This window comes from Argiope bruennichi, chromosome 2, assembly GCF_947563725.1.
Source record: "Argiope bruennichi chromosome 2, qqArgBrue1.1, whole genome shotgun sequence".
NCBI lineage: Eukaryota > Metazoa > Arthropoda > Arachnida > Araneae > Araneidae > Argiope > Argiope bruennichi.
Window position 1 is genome coordinate 136,089,757 of NC_079152.1, and position 25,702 is coordinate 136,115,458.

At 29.7% G+C, this 25,702-nt stretch overlaps 2 protein-coding genes across 4 annotated transcripts in view; one reads left to right on the top strand and one right to left on the bottom strand.

Moving 5' to 3' along the window:
* The first annotated feature begins 6,109 nt into the window (after positions 1 to 6,109).
* LOC129955325 (uncharacterized) overlaps positions 6,110 to 25,702 on the top strand; it is a 43,914-nt gene continuing 24,321 nt past the window's right edge. The window contains exon 1 of one of the 3 annotated variants that reach the window (XM_056068215.1): positions 6,110 to 6,167. The gene's annotated coding sequence lies outside the window, so the exon portion shown is untranslated. Of the gene's footprint in view, positions 6,168 to 11,198; positions 11,251 to 25,702 lie in introns of those variants that run through there. The other 2 variants (XM_056068216.1, XM_056068214.1) reach the window with 2 other exon arrangements.
* Positions 12,965 to 25,702, bottom strand: LOC129962350 (single insulin-like growth factor-binding domain protein-1). Its single transcript, XM_056076096.1, has 3 exons — positions 25,232 to 25,702; positions 21,977 to 22,088; positions 12,965 to 13,105 (listed from the first exon to the last, which is right to left on the bottom strand). The coding sequence occupies exons 1-3, from the start codon at positions 25,276 to 25,278 to the stop codon at positions 12,965 to 12,967; spliced, it is 300 nt and encodes a 99-aa protein (XP_055932071.1). The 5' UTR covers positions 25,279 to 25,702.

Below are 25,702 nucleotides of genomic sequence, written 5' to 3' on the forward strand. Positions count from 1 at the left end.
TTGACACTGATCTACTCTTGAAGTACTAAATATAGGTACAAATTTTCATCCATCAAACTGCTTTCGTTTTGTTATTTAAATGTTATCTCATATTCAGATAGACAGACAGACTCTCTTTGAATGGATTTCGTTAAGAATTTGATAGAAGTCTGAAAATTTAGTGTCAAGATCATATGCAAGATTTCATTCGTCTAGTTCAAAGTGTTTTTGAGCTATTATTTTTCCAAACATAAATACATAATTCCAAAAATATGTTTTTCAGACTCGGAGAGTTCTAAAACGAGGAGATTCGTCAAACTCTGGAGTTTGAAATTTTTTGGTGATTACAATAACTTCACATGCTTCTCAGTTTTTTGCAAAACAAAAAACGCATAAACTCTCTAAAGATTTCTCATCATGGTGCTTCATAAGTCTGGTGCCCGTGCATTTATGCCCTCTTCCCTCCCAGTCGCTTCGCCACTGAGATTAGAAACAGAGGAGACGTTGGTCGTCGCTCTTGTGATATTAATTATGAATGATTCTTCTATGTAGCTATAGTCCCCCCTCCCCTCTAAAACTGTGACGTAAAAGCCCAGCGTGCAACCAATATGTTGTGTCATATATTTCTCTCCTCTTTTGTTATTTATTTGCTTTCTGTTCCTGGACACGTTGCTGTGGCATAGTCTGATTCAATGGGAAAGAAAGATAAGAGAACGTGCACGTTTCTAATATGTTTAATTTTACAACATTTGTGAGTTTACAATATTTTTATCATCCCATTGTCTGTGCACATATATAGATTGTCTGGTTTGTTGACTCAACAGTATGCAATATATAACTGAGCATATGAGCTAGATTTAAAACGTACATTTCTAAAGCTTTGATGATAGTGATTACAAACTCCAAACGAAATGGGAATTGCAATTTCTTAAATTAAAATGGAATATCCGTTGAAATCATAGGAATGTGAAGAATGAAGATATCTGAAAGGTCCTGTCAAGACTGTTGATAGGATCTTTCTTACTACGATGTTGTTCATTTTTTTAAGGTAAACCGTGTGATGTTGCAAAACTTTGACAGGTTGATATTTTTATTGGCACGCCGATTTTTAATTGCAGCATTTCAATGGCATGGTGGCATGCCTGACAGATTGACGGAATTCAAAAATTTTGTCCGATAATTAACCGCTTCATCTTTTTCCACAAAAGTATCGACGGACTTGTATATGATTGTCTCACTTTGAATGATAGACTGAATAATATTGTTAAGTCGTAGATATTTTTGTCCTTGGCCATAAAAATAACTCATTCACTCAACCAAATGTGATTTTTATAATTGGCTTGAATATTGGAAAATACTTTTTAACCAATTCTTCTTTTGATATCACCAAAATACAGAAGTTATGAGGCAATGAAATTCGTCCTCAGGTAAAATCAACCGGCGCCACTCCGTTTCCAATTTCCAGCAATTGATGTGAGAAATCTCAGCTGATCGATCGTTTTGCAGCTAAACTTGCGTATTTATAATTGATTTCAACGTCTTTACGTGTCGCTACTAAATAGAGTATTTCAGGCAAGCATTTATTTCGCCGGTTGGTGTCGATTGACTGATTACGGGTAAGATTTGACAGAAGTCTCCTGCAAGTAATATTAATGCACTCCCAAATTATCTGATATTTGCCACTTAAATTTTGCAGTGATCGATCAAGATCCTAGAGTTTTTTTGTGTGCTTCTGTGCCTTCATCCCAAACAATAAGTTTGCATTTCTGCAATACTTTTTCCCATGTTGGAAGCTTTAGAAATGATTGTATATTCAATGATTTGTATTTTCAGTGGCAATTCCAAAGAAGAAAGAGCAGTTCCCCCATGTTGTAGTAGCCTCGCAGCTATTCTGATGCAAGGTTACATCATTTTGCGATGGATTTGCTGCTGGAATCACTTTAATTAGAATTTTACCAGTTTCTCCTCGAGCATCTAAGATTTCCCCAACCTCGTTTTCGATTTATCATAAAAGCAATTATTATTATCATTAAAACCTTTCTGCTCAAGCGTTAGTTTAGGGATATTTAATTGCATCTAAGACAAAAAAAAAATCACCCGTGTTATAATTTTGTTCGCGACGCGATTCTTCATCGAATGGAGCAGGTAATGGCACTTCGAACTGATTAGGAACTTATAAACGCTTAGTTGTAAGTTTCTGCTGCAAATCCATGTTCACATCTGTTTTTTTTTTTTTTTTTTCGCATATTCGATGGAAAATATTCTCAGCTATCCGCGATTTATGTTTTTTCTTATAACTGTTTTGGAGATGAAGGACCGAGTCGATGGTCAATAATTGCAAATAATGCACGAATTTGGTTTGGATGTGATGTGTTGCAAGCGACATTCATACATACATTTTATATTGCTTCTTCTTTAATAAATTCAGAATTGGACATGCACTGCGGAGAATGTTATGTGCACCGCCATTGACAATTCTCCTTTGCTTGAAAAAATGTTAGACAGGACACTTTTACCAACAGTATGCGAGGAAAAAAGTCTTCATCCTTGTTAGGATGCCCAGTGCACAGTCTGCCTATCATAGTTTCATTGAATATATCAGGTTGTAACATATAAAATTGCAAACCTTAAAAAAAAAAGGGGGAAAAAAAAAACACGAACTAAAAAATAAAAAATACTAACGGAATATTTTAAATCAAACACAGACCAATCGACACAGCTCAATTTCATCGCAATGATCAGCAAAATATTTCAATCCACTCGTACTTCGAAGAGCTGCAATTCACAATATAATTTGAATTCAAAAGAAAATCGTTTGATGCAGCTCAATGCCACCTATAATTGCATTATAAGAAAAACAAAATGGAAAAAAAAAGTGAACTATACATTATGTTTCTACGCCGCTTAGGAAGAAAACTAGAACTGTGTTAATAGAACTTGAGAGCTAAAAACGAAATCGGGAGTCTCTTTAAATTAACCGGAAGTAGTACGATTTGGAATACTTTATTCAGTAATTTTAACAATATTAACTAATATTCATTCTGATTTTTGTTTCTTATAATGTTTTGTTTTTTCTGATATTTGTTTCTTATTTATGGCTTTTTAATTATTTCTTAATGCGAATTATTGCGATGTGTCTGCTTTTGATGGTACATGGCAATGGCGTGGATATAGAAGTTCACTGAATGGATGTGCAAGTGTACTGCTATTTGATACAGGTGAAATTCTTGATGTAAAGATTCTTTCACAGATATTGTAAAGTACTTCAGAGTAATCCGCAACATCTAAGATCAAAATTCACTCGTATTTGTTCCAATCATCAGGGTTCAACTTCACGAATGGAATCTTTTGGAACATACTGAATTTTTGAAAGGTCAGAGAGCTTGAGCCAACTCTGTATACGGGATACTATGGAGATGGTAATGGTAAAGCTTATGACATTGTAAAGAATATATATAATGGAATTACCATCAGTAAGTTAGTGTTCATAGGACATATCCAAAAGTTTGTTTAATACTCAGCATAGAAAACAAAAAGTAAAATTCCATCTGCTCGAGCCACAATCAAGTCGACCTATAAGTTCGTCGATAAACTGCAAAATTGTTACGGAATTGTTATCCGTATAATGTGGACAATTTGGCAAACATGCAGTCAGTTCTCATAGCTGCTTTTTATCATTGCTGTTTTTGAAGTCTATTGCATGAACAGTATCCACAAGGTAAAAAAAGTTGGTGCAAATATCAAAAACATCTAACCACGCTATCATGTAAATGTACGGATCGTTCATCTGGTATCCCTAATGAAGTGATAAACAGTAGAAAGTCAGTGTACTTTGAACTCTGTAACCATGAAAGACATCTTCATGGAAAAACTCAAAACTCGAACAAGTCTTTCAATGGTCAATAATACCAAAAGAAACATTTTTTGAGTTGACAACACTTAAATTGGGTATCAATATTGCATTGATTCAATTCAATATGTGATTTTCTGGGTTATTGATGATATTAGATGAAATGCATATTTCTCCATGGCATGTTCCTGAAGAAGAATTTAAATTATTGATAATTCTCGAATAGCGGATCGTAAAAAAGACTCATTAGGTTCTACTAAACAGAACAGAAAAAAAAAAAATTACGAGCAGTCGAAAAATTACGATGGCAAAAATTTGGACCCTTCTCTGCTAGTATTATTGATTTAACCTTAATTAAAGACTGTCTCTACCCGTAAATAATTCATTCAATTCCAGAACTTAGCTCAGATCATAATCTTTTCCTTCTACATTTCTTTCTAAAATATACCCTGTCAGCTTCAAATAATATTAAAATGAATTGGACCAATTTCAAACAAATCTTCATTCAAATAAAAGCCCTTAAAAATGACAATTTTGATATCCTTGATCAACTTGAAAAATATATATATAAAAAATTTGAATCTTAGATAATTAACGCCAAAAACTTAGCTTCCACCCTCATTAATACTAATCAAAATTATACAGGCCTAAAAATTAGTAATTCAATTAGAGATAGAGATTTTCCCGAGAAGAATTTCCAAAAAAACTAGACCTAAATTTCAAGAGACTCATGAATCATTTCAACACAGAAATTGAAAAAGTCAATGAAAAAAATCGAAAGAAATTTTTGTTAATCAATTCTTAAATGTTAATACTGAAGACAAATGTATTTGGAAACTTGTAAGACCCTTCAAAAGAAAAAAAGAAGAAAAAAAAAATCCGGTTTTTAATGCCCCTGCTAGTATTGCCAATACTGATATTGAGAAAGCAAATTCCCTGCCGAAAGCCTTAAGAAATAATTTCAACTTAATAATCTTAATCACAATGAGAACAAATTGTAAATAATAATGTCCAAGTCTTTCCAAACTCTCTCCCCTTTAAATTTATAAAAATCCCCCCCCCACTTCCTCTGAAAGTAATGATTACATAACAAAATTAAATATTTTAAAAAAAACCTCATATTAATAATATTAATAATAAAATGATGAAAAGTCTCCTTGAAAATTTTATTAACTGTTATGTGTGTGTTTATGGCAGTTTACAAGCCCGCTGACAGTTATCGACAGCGATTTAAGCTGAGTAAGCGTCTCTTGTTTTTTCAGTATCGCCAACTAGGGCCAAGAGTGCGATTTAGCTACTTCATTTTATTAACTTCATAACAAATATTATCTATGGTATCTTGACGTTGGATCACTTTCCTTCCTCCCGGGAAACAGCTGCCGTTATTCCTGTTTTAAAATCCGATAAAGGCTACTGACCCCATCAGTTATAGACTTTACTTCCCACCGTCGCAAAACAGTTGAGCATATCATCCTTAATAGATTGAATAAAACACCTAGATAATGAAATCATTTTAACTCTTGAGAAATTCAGCTTCTCAAAATATCTTTCCATGACTCATCAGTTAATCAGAGCAGTAGAATTCATTGAAAAAAGTTTTGCAAATAAACACAATTTTTTTTTTAAAAAAAATGCGTTTTTTTTCTTGATATTCAGAAAGCTTTTGACAGAGTTTGGCAATCGGGCTTTATTTTCAAATTCATTACATATAAACCCCTAATATTATCTTCATTTAAGCTATTCGTGCTTTGACTTCTATTAACTGCAGGCATCCAGAGGATGATTGAGGATTAAGAGGATAGCCTTTGTTGCTATGTATCTATACTGTTTGCATTCAAGTTAAAGTTAAATGAAAGAACAATTATCGACATTTTTATAACTTAAAATTTCAAAACTGGCGAAAATTTAAAATTGCAAGCTCAGTTTATATCAAGTATCCATTTCATTTATAAAACCATTCATTTGAATAATCTTTGAAATATTTTGAGAAAAATTTCCAATATTTTTGTTAAAAGTTTCGTGTGTATTTGCGTGTAATCTCATTTCAAATTTCTGTGTAAAATGTTGATTTCAAACGCCATAACTTCAATGTTTTTTTCTTCTTCTTCTATAAATTTCTTTTCTTTACTTCATTAGGAGAAAATCAAACTATTACATAAGAATATTCCCATGAAAACGTTTTTCTACATTACATACAGCGGTAAAAAAAATGATCATTTTATTTTCCTCTCGTCACAAACAGTTTACTTAAACTACATGATAAGCAAAAATGCTTCATGTGCGGAATCAAATCTGTTTCTCCTTTCTGACATAATCTCCTAGCTTGACCGGTTGTAAAGTAAGTTGAAATTTTTTGTGTTGTTTTTAGAACACTTTTGCTCTTTGTTTTGTTTAACCCACTATATGAAAATTCATAATAATTATTTTAAATTACTGAAATGATACTACGGAAAAAAGGAAGCACTCTGAGCGCTAAAAAACAAAACAATAATAATAATAATAACAACATTTTAATATGTCGTCTCCCAAAAGTGATTAGACATATTCAAAAATTCTTCGAAATGCTAAATTTTTTCAACCAATAAAACGTGATGTTTCAAAACGTGAATTTTTTTAATGAGATCTTATTTTTTTTTTTTTTTTTTAACATACCTACGCAAATTATTTTGAATATGAAATAAAACTCATTTTCCAAACAGTCAACAATCAAAACATAGCTATACAATTACCTCACTGAAGAAATCGGACTAGGGATTGCAATACAGGACCAAAATTTCAATACCGGTATTCGGTATTTTTTGAATCTTAATACCGGGATACCGGTTTTAATACCGGTAATAGAAATTTTGGAAAAAGAAAGAAAACACAGTTGTTTACTTGTTTTATTTGGCAGTTTTGTTAGAGAGTGCAAATATCACAAAAAATAATTTGTAACTTATAAATTATAACAGTACATAATCACAAAAAAAGTAAAGAAACATCTTATTTATTTCAATCACAAAAAAGTGTAAATATCACTATTCAGTTTGTGGTACTATTACAAATTTTTGAAATGTGATCTAAAAAAACATAATGCGTGTATTGTACTGTCATTAAGCCTGAAATATAATTTTGTGTAAAAATTACCAGCTGTCGAAAACGCTCTTTCGGCATCTATGCTAGTGGGTGGTACTGTTAGCAATGCGCGAAATACTTTTTCCAAGTATTTACCTCTAAATCCCTCATCTTCAAATAAATCGATTTCTCATCGGATGGTTTTGGATATAGCTGATTTCTGTATTGTATTTTGGTTCGTTGAATTTTTTTAAAATTCAAAACTTCTATTCTATTATTATTATATTATCACTAATTCTAATTTTTGTTCAAGAGACAATTTCTTTTCACTATCGACAATAGTGACATCATAATCTTCGATAATTGAACCGAATTCTGAATGTGGATAGGTTTGTGGGAAAAAAAATTTAAGAAACTTTACTCTAACTTAATCAGATTTGAATTGGTTATTTTCTTTTCTTCTTTTCATTTTCAATTTTAAAATCCTTAGAATTATGTAAATACCATAAGACATTTTCTATTTCGGTATGCCTTTCGTCTGTGAGATTTTTCAATGTAATATATAATTCTTCAGATACTAATGTGTGCTGTTCTTTCAGTGACTGCAACATGAAATTTATTGTTGCATTAGCTGTTAATAAATTAGAATCTCTCCGACATAATGCCTCAATAGTCAGTTTTATTAGAAATAGAGATGATATAGTTCTGGATATTAAGTCGAATTCACTATCTGAAAAATTAATTTACAGGTTTAAGTCGATTATTGCTTTTTGGATTGGATTTCTCAGTTTCAAAAATCGTTCCATCATTAGGAGTAAACTGTTCCAACGTGTTTTTTAAATCTAATATTAACATATATTCTGTTCTATTTTCAGTTAGTATATATTTTAGTAATATGTCCTTTTTATAGGGGAACGTTTAAATATTTTAACAATTTTCCGAACTTTATAAACTATAGGAAGCAATTCTCGATAGGTTAATATTTCATCCTCATTAGTAATATCTTCTTCAACAATTACATTGTCATTATCTTCATTGTCAATATCACTCTCACTTAGGGATTGCAATACCGGTATACCGGGATACCGAATACCGGTATTTTGAGCCATTTGTACAATTTTGTAATAATAGCCATTAATATAATTTTGTAATATATTTTGTAATTTTACACAAGTTTAAAAACCGGTTTTTCGGTATTTACTAGAAATTTTTAAAGTTGTCTCCACTATATATTCAGGGATCGCCAACATAGCAAAATAGTATACGTTTTTGTTTTTATGTCTCCCTAACGGGCGAAATTAATTAACTAATCAATGGCTTAATTAATTGCTTAAATCTAAATTAGCGAAACATGTATTATCCCTGAAAGAAGATATTCTATCCATTATGACTGATGGAGCAACAGTTATGAAAAAAGTTGGAAAGTTGATTGGTACAAATCAGCAATTGTGCTATGCTCATGGAATTCAGTTAGGAGTAATAGATGTATTATACCAAAAAAATAAAGAACAGAAGAATCCAAATACTGTGGATATGGAAACTTCGGATTCCAACTTTGAAGAGAATAAGAGTGAGAGTGATATTGACAATGAAGATAATGACAATGTAATTGTTGAAGATGATATTGCTAATGAGGATGAAATATTAACCCATCAAGAATTGCTTCCTATAATTTATAATGTTCGAAAAATTGTTAAGATATTTAAACTTTTCCCTATAAAAGATGACATATTACTAAAATACACACTAACTGAAAATAAAACAGAATATATGTTCATATTAGATTTTAAAACACGTTGAAACCGTTTACTCCTAACAGCACACATCACTATCTGAAGATTATATATTACATTGAAAAATAGCACAGAAGAAAGGCATATCGAAATAGAAAATGTCTTATGGTATTTACATAGTTATAATTATTTTAAAAATGAAAATGAAAAAGAAGAAAAGAAAATAACCAATTCAAATTTGAATAAGTTTGTAGTAAATTTTCTTAAAATATTTTACTCACAAACCTATCCACATTCAAAAGAATTCGGTTCAGTTATCGAAGATTATGATGACACTAATTCAATAGTGAAAAGGCATTCTCTCGTGAACAAAAATTAAAATTAGCGATAAATAAGAAAATTTCATCGAACCAAAATACAATACAGAAATCAGCTATATCCAAAACCATCCGATAAGAAATCGATTTATTTGCAGATGAGGGATTTAGAGGTAAATACTTGGAAAAAGTATATCGCGCATTGCTAACAGTACCACCAACTAGCGTAGATGCCGAAAGAGCGTTTTCGACAGCTAGTAATTGTTGCATAAGATTACTTTTTAGGCTTAATGACAGTACAATTGATGTATTATGTTTTTTAAGTTCACATTTCAAAAATGTGTATTAGTACCACAGACTGAATAGTGATATTTACAATTTTTTGTGATTTAAATAAAAAAGTTGTTCCTTTACTTTTTTGTGATTCTTTATATACTGTTATCTATATCTATATCTATACTTATAATAAAGCTCAATGTGTGTGTGTGTGTGTGTGTTGGCGCTCTACAGGCCAGGTCATTTGACATACAGCTTTAAAATATGGTACATGTATACCTTAGAGGTCGGGATTGTACACCTGGGGTCCCTTTTTTTAAAATTTTAATTAGAATTTTAAATATTAATTAAAAACTAACTTTCCCGCTCAAAAAATCTTTCTTTTTTCCCACCGCCAACTTTTCCGCCAAAAAAATCTTCCGTTTTCCCCACCGCCAAATGAGAAAGGCTTCAGTTTTTTTTTCTCCCAACAGTAATGAGGCTAGGGTTAAAATTTTTCTGCGGATTATTTCAATCGATTCTGTTTATTTTCTTAATGTTTGATGCATTTAAAATTAAACATTGCTAATGAATCGATCTTTCAGATTCATTCTGAAGTACTTTTGAATTAAAATAACACAGAATAAAGGAAATTAAAAATTTCTAATCCGCATAGCGTTACCCCAACTGGCGTAGAAAAATTCACGCATTTGCGTTACCTATCTGGCGAAGAAAATTCACGCATGCGCATTGTTCTGATTGTTGTCATGACAACCACTATCAACGGATGATTTAAATTATTTTTAGGTTAGTTGCATGCATTTGTAAGTAAATTGTATTTATGTTATATATTTTTTGTATATTCTTATAGTTTTAAGTACATCGTTTTTTAAGTAGTTTTTCTTAACCTGTTTTCAATGATTGAAATTATTTTTAGGTTAGTCGCATGCTTTTGTAATTAAATTGTATTTATGTTAGTTATATATATTTTTTGTATATGCTTATAGTTTTAAGTACATCGTTTTTTAAGTAGTTTTTTTAAACTTGTTTTAGATCGATTATTTTAAATGATTCATTTTATTTTCTTAGTGTTTGATGCATTTAAAATGAAACATTGTTAATGAATCGATCTGTTCATGATGAATCTGAGAAAATTTTGTTGACAAATTCTTGACATATTACATAAATTAAGAAAGATATTCTTTAGTGCCCATAAAGTTTAAACGCTCAGTGACTCTATTATCAGTAATCATATTATTAAAAAAAATGCTTTGTTTCAGTAAAAAATATTATTATATTAAATGCAGATTAATCATTTACACTTTAATTTAAAGCACAAATTCTACGAGGGGTAACAGAAAATGAGAGAGATTCATATCATTATGACTGAAGGCCTTTATAATATTATGAGTGAATTATATGACTATCAAAATTTGAAGTTTTAAAATATTTTGCTGAAGAATCTATTAAAGTTGGAATTGCATAAAATATTTAATTATTGAAATTTTAACGAACATTAAGATTGTCGAACCGGCTGGTCGCCAAAGGCGGCTAGTAATTTATAAGTTACAAATTATTTTTTGCGATATTTACCCTTTTTAATAAAACTGGCTAATAAAACAAAGAAACACCTGTGTTTTCTTTCTTTTTCTAAAATTTCTAATACCGGTATTAAAACCGGTATCCCAGTATTAAGATCTATAAAATACCGAATACCGGTATTGAAATTTTGGTCCGGTATTGCAATCCCTAATTCCAAGCACTCAGAGAGGAAAAATAGCATTTCAAAATATCATTTTCCTATTTTATTGGCGTTTTTATATAAAATATATTAATTATTACAGTAAAGCTATGCCTATTTCATTTAATGTAATAGAGTAGAGAATAATTGGTTACCTATCGTTACGTAAAATCTATTACGTAAAATCATAGTTAAAACTTGTTTTATAAGTGAGATATAACTGTTTTACGATTACGATAAGTGGGGTATAACCAATTTAACTTTTTTAGAATTTTTAGGGATGAGTGAGAGAAGAATTACCCCCTCCACCCCCACACACAGGTAGGGATTTTTCAATTATCAATTTCCGAGGGTCAAAAAATATTAGAAAAAAAATAATAGACATTTTTTTCTCCTTTTTGTCATTTTTCAGTCTAATTGCAATAGATTAACTCACTACTGACTGACTATTAAATACAGACTACATCTCTGTCTTCTGGATTTTTATAGTTTTCATGACACATGTCGATTAAAAATGTAAGTGTCCATAAAAATCGAACAATTTTATTGATATTTACATTTTCATTTTTAGAAAAAATTATTGCATATTAATAAACGAAATGTATGTTTTTTTTATCAACTCTATGTATTTTATTATATGCATTTTTTATCAACTCTATTTATTAAGATTAAATAGAAAAATATGTGGAATCAACCTATTTTTTACAATTCATTTATAATTACAGGACTTTCCTCTGTAAATTTCAAAGTACCTGATCATTTTTAGGAGCCAATATAGATCGTTAAGATTAATTTAATACTTTTTAAAAATATTACTATTAATGTTCTTATATTACTACAAATATTCTATGTTTTTAAAAATCTTTTCTATTTTTATTCAATTTTTTATATTTTTAAAATTAATTCCTTTCACTAGTTGAATACTATATAAATGTCAGATAAAAAAAATGTATTCTGCAGATTATGTTAAATGGGGCGATCATTTGTATTTTTTTTTTCCAAATAAATAGAATAAATTCAAATTTTTTGGATTAGAAATATCATCAGTATATTGAAAATAATTACGAAAAATAGTACTGATGGCATAATTAAAATATAAATACATCTTTACTTAATTACTTACGGAAATTTTTTGTCCACATTGTATTCTTTAATCATTTCCATTTTAAAAGAATAAAGTTCATGTAGTAAATTCAACGAGTCGTATGTTTCTAGCTTTTATTAAAATTTGATAATATAAGGTAAAAAATGGTTATTTAATTAATGTTTCTTTAATTTGTTACTAAGCACTTTTCAGATGACGACAGCAAAGAATTCGAGCATAATTTAGAAAAACAGTAAAATATGGGCAATAAAAAAATGGAAAACAAAAACGGAATTTCTTTTTTTTTTTTTTTATGCGAGTACGTTTGAGCGTGAAAATGCGAAACTGCGAATAAAAGTGTGAATTTAATCTGAATTAATCCTTTTTGCTTTTATTTCTGAAGATAAATATTTAGCGATTAAAAAAAGGACAGTCAATAACCTTTTGATAACCACAATTATATTTCCATAATGGTATCATTCCGCTAAGGAACAGAAAATAGTTTATTCCAAAATGATATGTTTAAAACAAGTAATTTTATATATTGGAATATGACAGAATTTATAGAAATATTAACAAAAATTCTGTATGGAGGTCAATAAGAATAAGAGCATCAAAAATAAACTCTAACCGGTAGCCAAAACGAAATCGGAAACGAAAATTAAATGTGAATATCGATTTATTGCATCGTGATTCATCGTGAACTATTCATGACCATGAGTTCGATATTTTCTGAAAACTATCATCGGAAAATCGATTTCTGAAAAATATCAATTTTTTTGATAATTAGAAAATCTGCTCAGTCCTACTATCACGATTTTAAAAATGTCATTATAATAATCTACAATTTTTTTTAATTCTGGGTTAACTTTCATTTAAATAACATAAAAATCTTTATTTGTGACATCCGTTTTATTTTACAATTTTGGTGATATTTCCCCCTTGCCTTCATCATGGCAAGGCCAGGCATATACCGATAGCGTTCGAAGCGTGGGTAGGGTCATCAAGTTCACCTGACAGCTGGACACAACTCAGATGATCGAGGCATTTTCCAAATATACTCATTGGTCCACCACACTGCTCACCTACACCCTACAAATATAATACAAACACAACATCAAAAACATGCATCAAAAAATAGTTTACGTATGAAATATGTAAATATTTAGAGGGATACTGTTCAATACAGAGTATTGTTTGCCAACGGATTCTAAACCCCTCTGCGCTTTTGCGCATGCGTTAGGATGGGTTTAATTCGTCAAAATAGGGTTGAGAAGAAAAGAGGAGATGTTTACATTTAACTATAAAATAAATTCCGGAAAGGGCGCACATCCTTCCCTAAGTGAGATAGAACCGCCGAAAAGTGGTCGTCTCTGAATAATGAAACGAACAGTAACTAGTACGTTTCGATGAGAAGTATGTTTCCAAAATAATTATAAAAGCATATAGCATTAACAGTTATTAAATCATGCACATCGCTTAGTTAATGAATTCATAATTAGTAATTTTATACACTTTTATATAATTTGAAGTGCTTCATTTTTGGGAAGATGGAATTTTATTATCTACTCATATATAACAAAATTCCATACAAATGAGTAGATAAAAAATGGTAATCTTTTATCACATCTTGATATGCAAGAGTTCTGGAATTGTGTGTATTTTGTATGATTTCGATGGTAATGCAGCATTTTTTTTAATTTTCAGAACTTAATTATTTGTTTCTAGATTCATTTAATAAAATTTTCAATTCATACTCATGATGCCATTTGGTACAGAAATGGGCAAAACGTTACTTCAAAATTCCATTGTATAATATATTAGAAATCAAAGACTAAAAAGTAGAATGAACATAAAGCATTCCTTTTAACATGTTAAAAAGGACGTTTTTTTTTTTTTTTTTAATTATTTATATTCCTTAACTTTCTTCAGGGTTTTCAACCTAAAAGTTTCTTTCGGAATTACAGTACAGATTTTATTTAATATTTAAGATCAATGCATTCCAAATAAAAAAAAAAAGATAATACCAATAATAAAATATACAGAAATTATGTCGCTAATATTATACAATCGCATTTATTATTATTATTATGCAACAAAGCTGCTGCAGTGAATTCTAGAAGTGGAGAGAAATGCCATACAGGCTGTTATTGCTAAAAGAAGTGTCCCACGATTCAGTGCAAATATAAAAGCAAGGGATACCTGTGCCATTCAAAGTGTCATTAACAGTTTAAGTTGTTGTAATGAATAAAATTATATAATGTTAATGACATAATTTCAGTGTAACACATTATTTTTTTTTCTTATTTATTAGAATGTTTTTTTAGATTTTATGTTAGCATTTTATCTATATAAGCTATTATTTTAGTTTTGTCTAGTTTCGACTTGCACCGTAATGGGTTTTTAATAATAAAGTAGATTTTATAAGTTGCCTTTTTTTCTAATCGCAATAAAATACTTTTATTCAACCTTCACCATCAGCATCTTACTAATTGGCGGCCGGTGCAAGTGATAAATAAAGATATTTAACAAATATTGTGTCCTTCGCCAAGGTATTTGACATTCACCAAAGAGTATCAATATTTGACACATATACACAACATATACACAAATAAATACAGATTTAATACGAGTTTCTTAGTATATGTTACTATTTTTAATTAGTAATATCAAACTTTTATTCATTAGCCGTCTTTGATGGCCAGCTGGATAGCCTGGATAAAAGATTGCCAAATTTCTCAATTAAATATTTAATGTAACCCTGCTCTTAATGGCTTCACCGGCAAAATATTTTTAAACTACAAACTTTAATAGATATGTAACACATACTATTTTCAACAGCATTCTGTCCATTTTGCTATATATCTCAATAATTTTCAGTCACCTCATCTAAAAGTTGAATTTCAATGTAACACGAAAGTGATTAAACTGAAACAAAAATTGTTTTGATGGAGTTAAGCATATTTTTTAAAAATACGAGGACAGAAAGTAAAATCGGTCAGTATTGAAAATTTATGTACACTAGAGAATATTTTTCATAATTTATCTAATATCTCAGAAGATTATTCAATAAATATTTCTCTAACTCAGCAAAAAAATTTAGTGTGCTATAATAAGAAAGTAAGCTTCAAGTCTAAGAAAGGTAATGCCTTTTTTATATATCCAATTACAATGCAGGAAAGAAAAGCAGTTTGAAAAAAAAAAGTATGCACATTAAAAAAATTTCGCCATTACTTATGTCTGATTTTAAATATTAATAGTAAATGTAACAGAATTTCGAAAATTATATTAAACGCATACTTTAAGCAGAATCCTACTCTTTATGAAAAACAAGTCGTAATGACATGCATTGATCATCAACGGTGGAAGAAAAAATCCCAGATGAAATATTTATGGTAAAAATAAAAGATTTGAATCTCTTTGCACCAGTAAAATATATTCTTATAAAATATGCTTATTTTAAAGTTCATTAAAGATCGATAAAAACAATTAAATCAGCATCATTAAAAAGATCCTTTTTTGAATTTTAAGATGTAATAATTTTGTGCTTCTATAATGTCGGTGATTGTGGTGAAAAAAACATCAAATACTCTCTTAATTTTGGAGTAATTATTTTACTTAAGAATACAAAGAAGAAAAAAAGATCCGGAGTCCATATTCTCATCTTCTAAAGTATATGTGTTCTAAATTTCATGATTCAAGATTGAACTATCTGTCCTATAGAGCCCCAATACACACATTCATCTTCAATATCAGCCTCTTTTGGGCGACCAGCTAGTTTCTGGGAATATTGGTAGTGTTTACTTTCAATTAAACCTCTTTTTCATAACTTAATATTAACGATTTCGTCACGAAAATATTTATAAGTATCACATTCTAACAGGAATTAAAGTTGTGTTAATTTAATGGCCTTACACCCGTTCTATTTATTGAATATATGAACAATCCTATTAAATTCAAAACCCATGGCATCACAAATCTAAAAAATGTAATTATTTGTTTCATCTGTCTTCTAATCCTCACTTCTCTGTAACTTCACTTTCTAATTCTTCATGTAAACTACGACGTAGAATATATAAAATAACGCTCATATAACAGAATCCTTCTTCCTAAACTTTCAATGGTAGAAAGAAGTAACGCGATTAAATACTGAACGAAGTGATGAAAACAATTTGAATTTCAGTGTAACAATGTAATCTATTTTTAAAAATTAAGTTTAAAAACATTTAAAAAAAATTGCCAAAATTCAAAAAAAAAAAAAAAAAATGCACAACTATAAAATTGGAACTATTAAAAAATATTTTTTGAAATTTCATAATGGTATAAAAACTATTTTTGCACTATAATATTCTAGGAATTATCAAGGTAAAATGCCAAAATTTTATTAATTTTTAGTTAACTAAAATTTTAATTAATTTTTTTTTAAAATTCACTCCGAGGTACACATTTCCATCTTCCAAAGCATATCTTTTTCAACTTTCAAAGCTCCGGATCTTTCTTGTAATGGGCCAAAATATGCATTTGCGCATGTCATCGAAATAGAAACCCCGCCGGTGAAGTTGGAATCTGGAGGGAAATTAATTCCTCATTGATTCCTCGAGACTAAGTTATGAAGTCTGCACCAGTATCTTTCCTACAGCTTTTGAAAGAAAAGTTGAACAAATAAATCAAATCCACGTAAAATATTCAAAAAATTCTACACTCTAATATATTGAAATGAATGTTCCCAAAAGAGGAAAATTACTTTTTTGCGTAGGCTATATTCTGGGAAACAGAATATTTTATTATCTTTAATTTAATATGCACTTTTTGTTGCACTCTAATGTAGTCAAAATGCTTCGTGAGATTTCGGGAAATGTTAATAACTCCGGTTATAGTTACCAGTGGCGGATTTTCAACTAAGTTAATCAACCACCACTACAGAATAGAAAATCCCCGCTGAAGCTGGGGAAAATATTGACTGTAAACATGTCGATTCAAAAGATATCAGACTACCAATAAATAATTTTGTAAAAAATACAGATCTCCAGAATTAGAAGATATTAGGATCGTATTAAGATTCTTTCAAATATGAATGGTGAAGTTCCACTTTGTTTATGGCACCCACTTAATTATCACAGCATTTGTAAATATCAAACATCTGCTAATAAAATATTGTGTACAAATATTGTTCCTTTCAATATCCTGAGACTATCACTTTTCGACAATTCCATCTCATTAAGGGGTGAGATGCGGAAGACTGGGAATTTCCGGAATTCACCTTTGACCTTAAATCCCCCCCCCCACACTATTAGATACTTTTCCCACCCATTTTTTTTTTTTCACTTTTATTTGAGTGTTCTATCGTTTCTGGCTTCATTTTATTTTAACTCAAAATTGCGTATTGATGTGGCTAGTTCAAGTGACAAAACGGTTTCAGGAGTGGTGAGAAGAAAATTTTGCTAATTACTCCATGTAATATATTTAAAAATAATAATATTCTTAAGTAGAAAAATCATTAATAATAATGCTTTTTTAAATATCAAAATATATCAAATATCATATTTGATAAAAATAATATTTATGATACTTTTGAGATGCTCCATATTTACAAAAATTCCTCAAATGAATAAAAAAATGTTTTAAATAGAATAAACTCCCGATTATCTATTGTTGTTAATCTTAAAATATTGTCAAAAAATTCTGTAACATATAAAAAAGTAGTATTTTAATATAAATAAGATCATTATTATTTTGTAAAAAAGTAATAACCAAATTTTAAGAACAGATTTTTTTTTTATGTTTCATAATTTAATGTTTATGTCCCTTTCATTGATTAAAAATGACTCTGAAATATTTTACTGTGCGTATTAGTACCTTTTTCCTTCTGCATTACTAATTATCTGTAATGTTTACAGTAGGCAAAATGATTATTTGTACATCACTTTTTTTTAAAGTTTTAGAAACATATAAGCAGCTATTTTATTCATTGCGACGTGTGAGCGTGAGTTTGTTGTTTATTTCTAAGTAAACGAAAAAAATATTTTGAAATAATTGAAAATAAAATCTAAATTTAACAAACTTGGAAAATTTCTTGCAAAAAGTATATTTGTACACCTATATCTCCGGTAAGTATTACTATCATTTCATGAAATTTTTCACATTATAGTTAATTTTTTTGGATAGTTTGTATTTTTTAAACATTGAAGGTCACTCACAGAGAAAAGTTGAGGAATGGCCACGAAATCAAAAGAAGTCTCTTTAGACATGAGAACTCATATTGTTAACCTTAATAAAAATGGAAAATCTTATCGCGAAATTCAAAAGATGGTTAAGTTACCCTTTACAACTATTGGTTACATCGTAAGAAAATATAAAAATACTGGACGCGTTGAAAATGAACGCAGGCCAGGCGGCCCGAGTAAATTAACTTCAAAAAATAAACGAAGTATTGTTAAAGCAGCTATTAGAAAACCACAAATTTCTGCTCAGAAAATTGTAGATGACCTTCTCACATCTTCTAACATTAGAGAGACCGCTCAAACAATAAGAAATATCTTACATAGTGCTGGTTTAAAAGGCAGAACTCCGAGAAAAAAACCAATGATCTCTGAAGTAAATAGAAAGAAGCGTCTAGAATTTGCTATGAAATACAAAGACAAACCGATGGACTTCTGGAAAAGGTTTATTTTTTCAGATGAGAGTAAGTTTGAAATTTTTTCACCCCCTAGTATCCGAAAAATCTGGCGAAAAAATAAAACCGCCCTTGATAGTAAAAATGTACTTCAGACCCTGAAACATGGTGGAAATGTGATGGTTCGGGGCTGTATAGCTCATCGCGGTGTTGGAAAATTACACTTGATTGGCACAAAAATGACAGCTTTAGGTTACATTGATGTGTTGCGGCATAACTTATTAGACAGTGCTAGAAAACTGGGTATCGGTGACACTTTCTTATTCCAACAAGATAACGATCCAAAACACACTTCGATAGTTACTAAAACATGGTTGCTTTATAATGCGCCAAGACGCCTTGAAACTCCACCACAATCCCCGGATATAAATCCAATTGAAAATTTGTGGATGCTATTGGATGTTCAAGTCCGAAAAAAAAAATATTACAAGTAAAAATAGTTTGAAAGAAGCACTCATGGAAGCCTGGGAAAAAATAGATCAAGAAACCACCAAAAATTTAATAGAATCAGTGCCAAGACGTCTTGGAGCAATTGTAAAAGCCAATGAAATGCATACAAAGTATTAAATTTCTATAAAATAATTATGTTTAAAATTTGTCACTAAGTAAGTGTACAAATACTCTTTTTGTATAGTTTTTATAAAGTTTTATTCATTAATCAACTAAAGTTTATGTGATTGTTTTTTTGTTGATATTTTATTATTATTTTACCTCACTAGAATATATTTCTGCAATTTTAACTTAGTTACCTTATTTTATTTTGCTATAATATTCCAAAATTGAAGTGTACAAATAAACATTTTGTCAACTGTACGTCTCATAAAATCGCGAGTCTTCGTTGTTAAATGTGGACGGCTGACATTTCCTTTCATCTTTCCTCTCATCCCTATTTTCACAAATTAAACCCATCCTAACGCATGCGCAAAAGCGCAGAGGGTTTTAGAATCCGTTGGCAAACATTACAGCCGTTGTGGAGTCATGAGTCATAATAATTACACAAATAAAAACATGCTGTTATAAAGTTATTGAAATTTACCAGCGGCAGTGGTCTGGCCGGGGGTGGATCCTAGCACAGCCTACCTCTTGGCGTCTTTTTGAATTCTCACCAAACGAGTGGCGATAACGTCGCCAATGTGGCAACCCAGAAGGATTTTTATTTATTTATTTTTATTTTACTTATTTCATTTTATTTTTTATTTTATTTTTATTATTATTTATTGATTTATTATTTTATTTTATTTTATTATTATTTATTTTATTTATTATATTTATTTTTTATTATATTTATTTTATTTTATTTATTATTATTTCTGGCCTTTGAGTATTGTTTTTTAAGTGAAAAATAATAATAATAACAAATATTCAATTAGTAGTCAACTTGGAGAGATTTCAAATAAGTCGCCAAAAGATGGGCCCATTTAGGATTTTACCCTGGCCGGCATTTTCTCGCATGCTCTTCAATAAAGGTTTTATCTTCTTGCTTCCGTATAAAATTGTGGACCTTGGGTAAAGCCACGAATACCTCGCCCTGGTGGGCGACATTTACGAAATACAGAATTTTGGCGAATCTAGCATTTTTACTAAATCTATCGGGATAATGAGTATTTTGGATGCTTCTTTGCCTGCCGATTGATACCAAAATTTGCCAAGAAAGACAACATGCCGAATTTCACTAATTTAAATCAGTGCGTTTATGTGTTATTGTGTTTAAATGCATATAGAAATAGGCAGACAAACCATTCGACAGATTTGGTCCAAAATTTGATAAAGATCTACATTTTAGATGTTAAATCTGTTTACCAATTTTTATTTACGTTTTGTAAATATCGAGCTCACTTGTATTCGAACATACAGACAGAAAAACCTCCTGTGAAGGACGTCACTGAAAACTTAATAGAAATCGCAAATGATAGAGATCTACATGTGCCAAATTTCAGCCGTCCAACTCAAAGTCTTTGCAAGTTAACGTGCTCGCAGACAGATAGACATAAGTCCAAAATTGTATTTTTGGGGAATTCTGAAACATGGAGATTCATCAAAATATCGAGTTCGAATGTTTGCTTATTACAATAGTTTGTCTGTACTTCGTAAAAGAGAAAGTAGAAGTTAATCTAGTTTAAATCACAAACGTGGTGGCCAAACTAAACAAGTTTTGATATGTTTAATTAAATTTACTAGTCTATTAAAAAAAACCATGATGTGCACTTCTTAGAGCTCCAAATGTTCTGACTGCTATTGACAGCGGTAAGACTGATTGCAACGACAAGAAATTTTAATCAGAAATTTCTTATCATTTACAATAATTTTCGTTTGCAGACATGATTGAATTTTAGTAACTTAAATAATTTCTTAATTCTTTTTCGGAATAAGAGAATTAGAATCATTCATAAGTTTTCTAAACTTTCAGAATCTTCTTCACACTTATTTAGAAGCAAAAAAAAAAAAAGCATGCTTTAAATTATTTAGTTGTCTATTTACAACAGAACTGAATTTTATTTAAGACACGTTAAATTTTATCTTCTTTGTCCTATTCGACATGGAAGAAAGAATGAGACAAATCCTAGAAATCATTGATGTTTTAAATTCTATTTTCGATTCTAGAGTAAAATATATAAACTTTTTTTTTGTGAATGAAATAGTCCTTGTAAATTTTCCATTGATACATTGATAGGCATAAGGCATATGATAATCTAAAACAGGCTTGTAAGTATACGAATTCCACACACACAAATATAAACATTCAAAGAATATCAACAGATATTTTGTAATCGCTAATTAAGATTATAAGCAACAACGAGGAACCAACGCCACATTCAAATGGTACCATGCATTTGGCTGAAAATAATAATAATAATAAAAGTTATACGTTAGAAATGAAAAAACAAAAAGTAACATTTGAAATGACAAAACAGTTTCTTCTGGGTCACTTTTTTTTTGCTATCTAACGAAAAAAATGTGTAATATTCAATACTTCCAATAAATGCTGCTCAAAAACTTTTAAGTTCCCAAACAGTATTATCTATAATGCCTCAAAACTGCGACCTACTGATTTAAGGTTCAAGTCACACTTTTTATGTTTGTCATAGTAAATTTCTATGACAACAGAAGGTTTCTTTGTCATAAGGAAAAATACTACGAAATTTTTTTAAAGAAAACAAAAGTTCTTTACAGTGCCTATTAGTTGTGAAGACGTGTAGACACTTAATTTCTTAAAGAATTTTTAATACATTCAGACCCTCTATCAGTTTCCTACAATTGTATATAAAAGTATTAAACAAAAAGGAAATTACCCTGAGGCACACTGGACAGCAATTACAAAGGTCCGATGATTTGCCTCTCGGGCATGGTCCGGGATCTCTGCATGTTTGCAAATCGCAATTCAGGCAGTTCAAAGTGAAACAACTGAAACGGAATTTTGATTAGTTAACATAGTTTTAGAGCTTAATAATAGAGAGTTTTTTTTAAATGTTAGAACATAATTGTAAAAATTTGTGTTATTAATACGAAGAATAAAACTTTCATCTGATCTTTTGCTATACCGATCTAAGTTTCAGCAAAGCTCTGAGTGATTTTTGGAGACATTGTTAAAAATTCACCAGTTGTTTCAATTTATGTTTATTTCATTTTAAGGGACCTCGGGAACCAAAAAATTTTTTCCCCCCAATTTCCAACACATTTTTCAAATTTTGTGATAGATAGATGTAAACTGTGAAAAAACGCAAATTTCTAAACTATTTTTCAGTTTCAAAAGTTACAAATTTAAATTTTTTTAAATATTAACCCTTTTTAAAAATGCTTCTCGTACAATTTTCAGTATTTTCCCCAAAATATTTTTAAAGGGACCTCGCACTGTATTTAACAGAATTAGGAATCCAATTTTTGATATCTATTTTTGAGAAAAAAAAGTTGATCAAAATTTTGTGAAATTTTTTGGAAAATATGGGACTTTTTCACTTTGAATATTTTTAGAAAAATTCTAATCAAAAATTTTTCAAATTTATTTCTAATTCTATTAAACATGCAGTTAAGAGTGAGCAGAAAAAATTTCATGCAATTACAATAAAATGTGATTGACTTTTAACATTTTGTAGCAAAGAGAATTTTTGGAAAAAAGCAAGATAAACAGCTTAAAAGTTTTCAACACCGAAAAATTCTAATGAAAAAAGGTCAGACCAAGCTGGGTTTTTTCTCAGAGCAATAATGTGGTATTTGTAAGTCCTAAAATATCCATTTTATTAATATATATTATTATCATATATATTAATGACCATTATCATATATAGGGATCATTAGAAATTTTTTTTTTAAATTTCACTTTTTTTGGCAGATAAATTTTTTTTTCGTGAAAATATTTACTAAATGCTCTGCAATTCTGCTTATCACATATCTATTAATACACAGCAAAAATTCTAGATCATTTCATTGAAATTCAAATGAAATGAGCTATTTTGAAGATTATTATAATAACCAGTGAGAAATCCAATCGAAAAGAAAAGCGAAAGCAGTAAAACTATAAACAATCATTTAATCAGTACAGTATGAAACAACTGGCCTGTTTTTTATTTCTTGGAAAAAAAGTAAGCAGCTCGACTACTTGCACTCGAGATATATTTTATGCAAACACTGGAAGTGGAAGTGGCACCTGATATAGTTAGGACGATAATTCCATATCTCCCTAAATACTTGTCCGATTATTTTGATATTTTCAGATTAATGTCAATGGTTCAAGGATCATTTTTCACTCAAAATTAGAAAATCGATATATTCGTCGCTTTTCCGAAATTCTCAGGGTACCTAGTCCCCTCATCGATCTTGCGTGTGAAGTATTATAACAGAAAGAACTGTTGGAGAATTTTTAAATATAAAAAATCAGAACATTATTGTTATTTCACGAATATGGACCAATTAAAATTGTTATCTATCCTATAAAAACATACTCCTTTGGAGTTCGCATGATTTTAGAATCAATATCAAATATTTTGTTTTAACAAAAAAAAAATCGGGAAATGCTTTTAAAGAAGAGAAAAATTATTAGAAATGAGCTTGCAATGGATAAGATTAAATTTCGTAAAATGTTTCAAGAAGAACTTTCTTGGACTGCCATTATAAATGACGAAACATGTAACGATATTAATTTTTATGCTGTATTCTTCACTAAATATATCAAATACCGATTAGAATTTAAAACGATTTTTCACGTTTTTATTGAACCTGACTTCATTCGAAATTTTAAATTTCATGTTTTCAGGATGGAATTTCGTAATTTATTTTTCCCACACTTCCTAACACAACAAAGTTTTGGATTTTGGCACAGTTTTGTGTTTCTGAAGACAATACACATTTTAATTTTTTCGGAACTAAATTGTTTGTTCGTACCTCCTGCCACTTCCTGTTTCAATGTATGGTGTCGCCCCCTATATCCTGTTAGAAAATACTTCACTTTACCAGTCCTACTCATACAGAGTAGACGTGCTATTGCTTGTAATTGTTGATCGTTTATTATGAGCGTTAATAGTAATAAATTTATTTTTATAATTAATATGGATTAAGTCCAGTAATCTCTAATTGTTCATTATCGACGAATTTATTACTTACTGGCATATTGCTAGAATTAGGTCTACCGGCATAACATTGTCAATTAATAAATTGACTTTTAATTCCTTTAAGGTTTTATAAAGAATTTGAGAAAAATGGATTATAAGATTGTGTAATATTTTACTAATAATAGATTTGAAATATATTACCAACTAAATAATAATAATAATAATAAAATTTTATAAACTTAAAAATTATTCATTAGCTTATTAAGAGAAGAAAATAATATTTTATTGAAACAAATCAAGAGGCTAGAACAAAAAGTTGAATGCATTACGATAAGGAAATGAAGTCGGAAATAAAATTAACAGAAATGAAATTTATAAATATTCATTAAATATTAAAACGCTTTAAAAATGTAAATGGAACTTCATTTTTTTAAAGATTTATATCACCGTTTCAAGGTTTTCAGAATTTTTTTCTACTTTTAAATATGTTATTAGCAGCTTATTTAACTGTTTTACTTTTATTTTTATTATTTCAAGTGCAATTCATTTTTCTAAAGAAATCTTTATTTGTATTCATTTCAATATCTTACTCAATTTCTCTTTTTTTTAAATCATCCTTTATATATGAGTTGCTATGCAGTTCGCTTTATTATTTACAGACGACCTGAAATATGTGCTTTAGCTTTATGTTTAGTTATATTAACGTCCCTTTTTTTAAAGCAACACTAGAGCTATTTGGGACGAGCTTCGTCATTTTGAACAGCGTTCAGATAATGAGGACGACACCTGAGCTGGCATCCCCTCTCCAAACTTACACACCACACCAGCTGGAGGACGTTCCGAAATATGTGCCACTATTGTTTAGAGATAGCTTATGCGTTATTCAATATCAAGATCCTCGGATTCAGCTTAAGAAGTTCCGATATGTGTGGAATTTATTGTTTCAATGCTTTTCGTTTTAAATCTTCTTATAAATTTTAAACCATCAAAATTTTTACTTACCTTGCTATTAAACCCAAAATAATTAAGAGACAGAGAGTTTCCCTCATAATTGCAGACAAAAATCTCGCAGCTTTTAAAATAATGCCTTAAAAGCAGTCGCGTCAGATGTGTTTTAGATATCAGCAATACCTCGCTCGTTTCTTGCAGCAAACCTGACTTTATAAGTTCTTCATCATCAAAAATGTCTGTCTTGCGATTTATTATCGCTTCATCAAGCGTTGGTTAGCGGCTCTTTATAGTGATACAGTTTCGAATTTTGCTAACCTATCGTATTCAAATTTTACAATGCCAGCACTTTTGATGTTCTTTACTTTGTTTTCTTCTCTTAGTCAATAATTTAAACATTATTTCACTCTCGTAAACGATGAACAAAGAAAAAGCACTGTAGTCGTCAAAAAATTCTAAATTTTGACGAATCCCAACATTTTAGACCTCCCTGAATCCAAAAAACATATTTTGGGAAACTATGTC

Coding starts and splice junctions, on each gene's coding strand:
- LOC129962350 (XM_056076096.1), bottom strand. CDS start 25,278: ATGAGGGAAACTCTCTGTCTCTTAATTATTTTGGGTTTAATAGCAAG. Junction 22,089..25,231: donor ATTTTGGGTTTAATAGCAAG/GTAAGTAAAAAT, acceptor ATTCCGTTTCAG/TTGTTTCACTTTGAACTGCC. Junction 13,106..21,976: donor GCTGTCCAGTGTGCCTCAGG/GTAATTTCCTTT, acceptor TTATATTTGTAG/GGTGTAGGTGAGCAGTGTGG.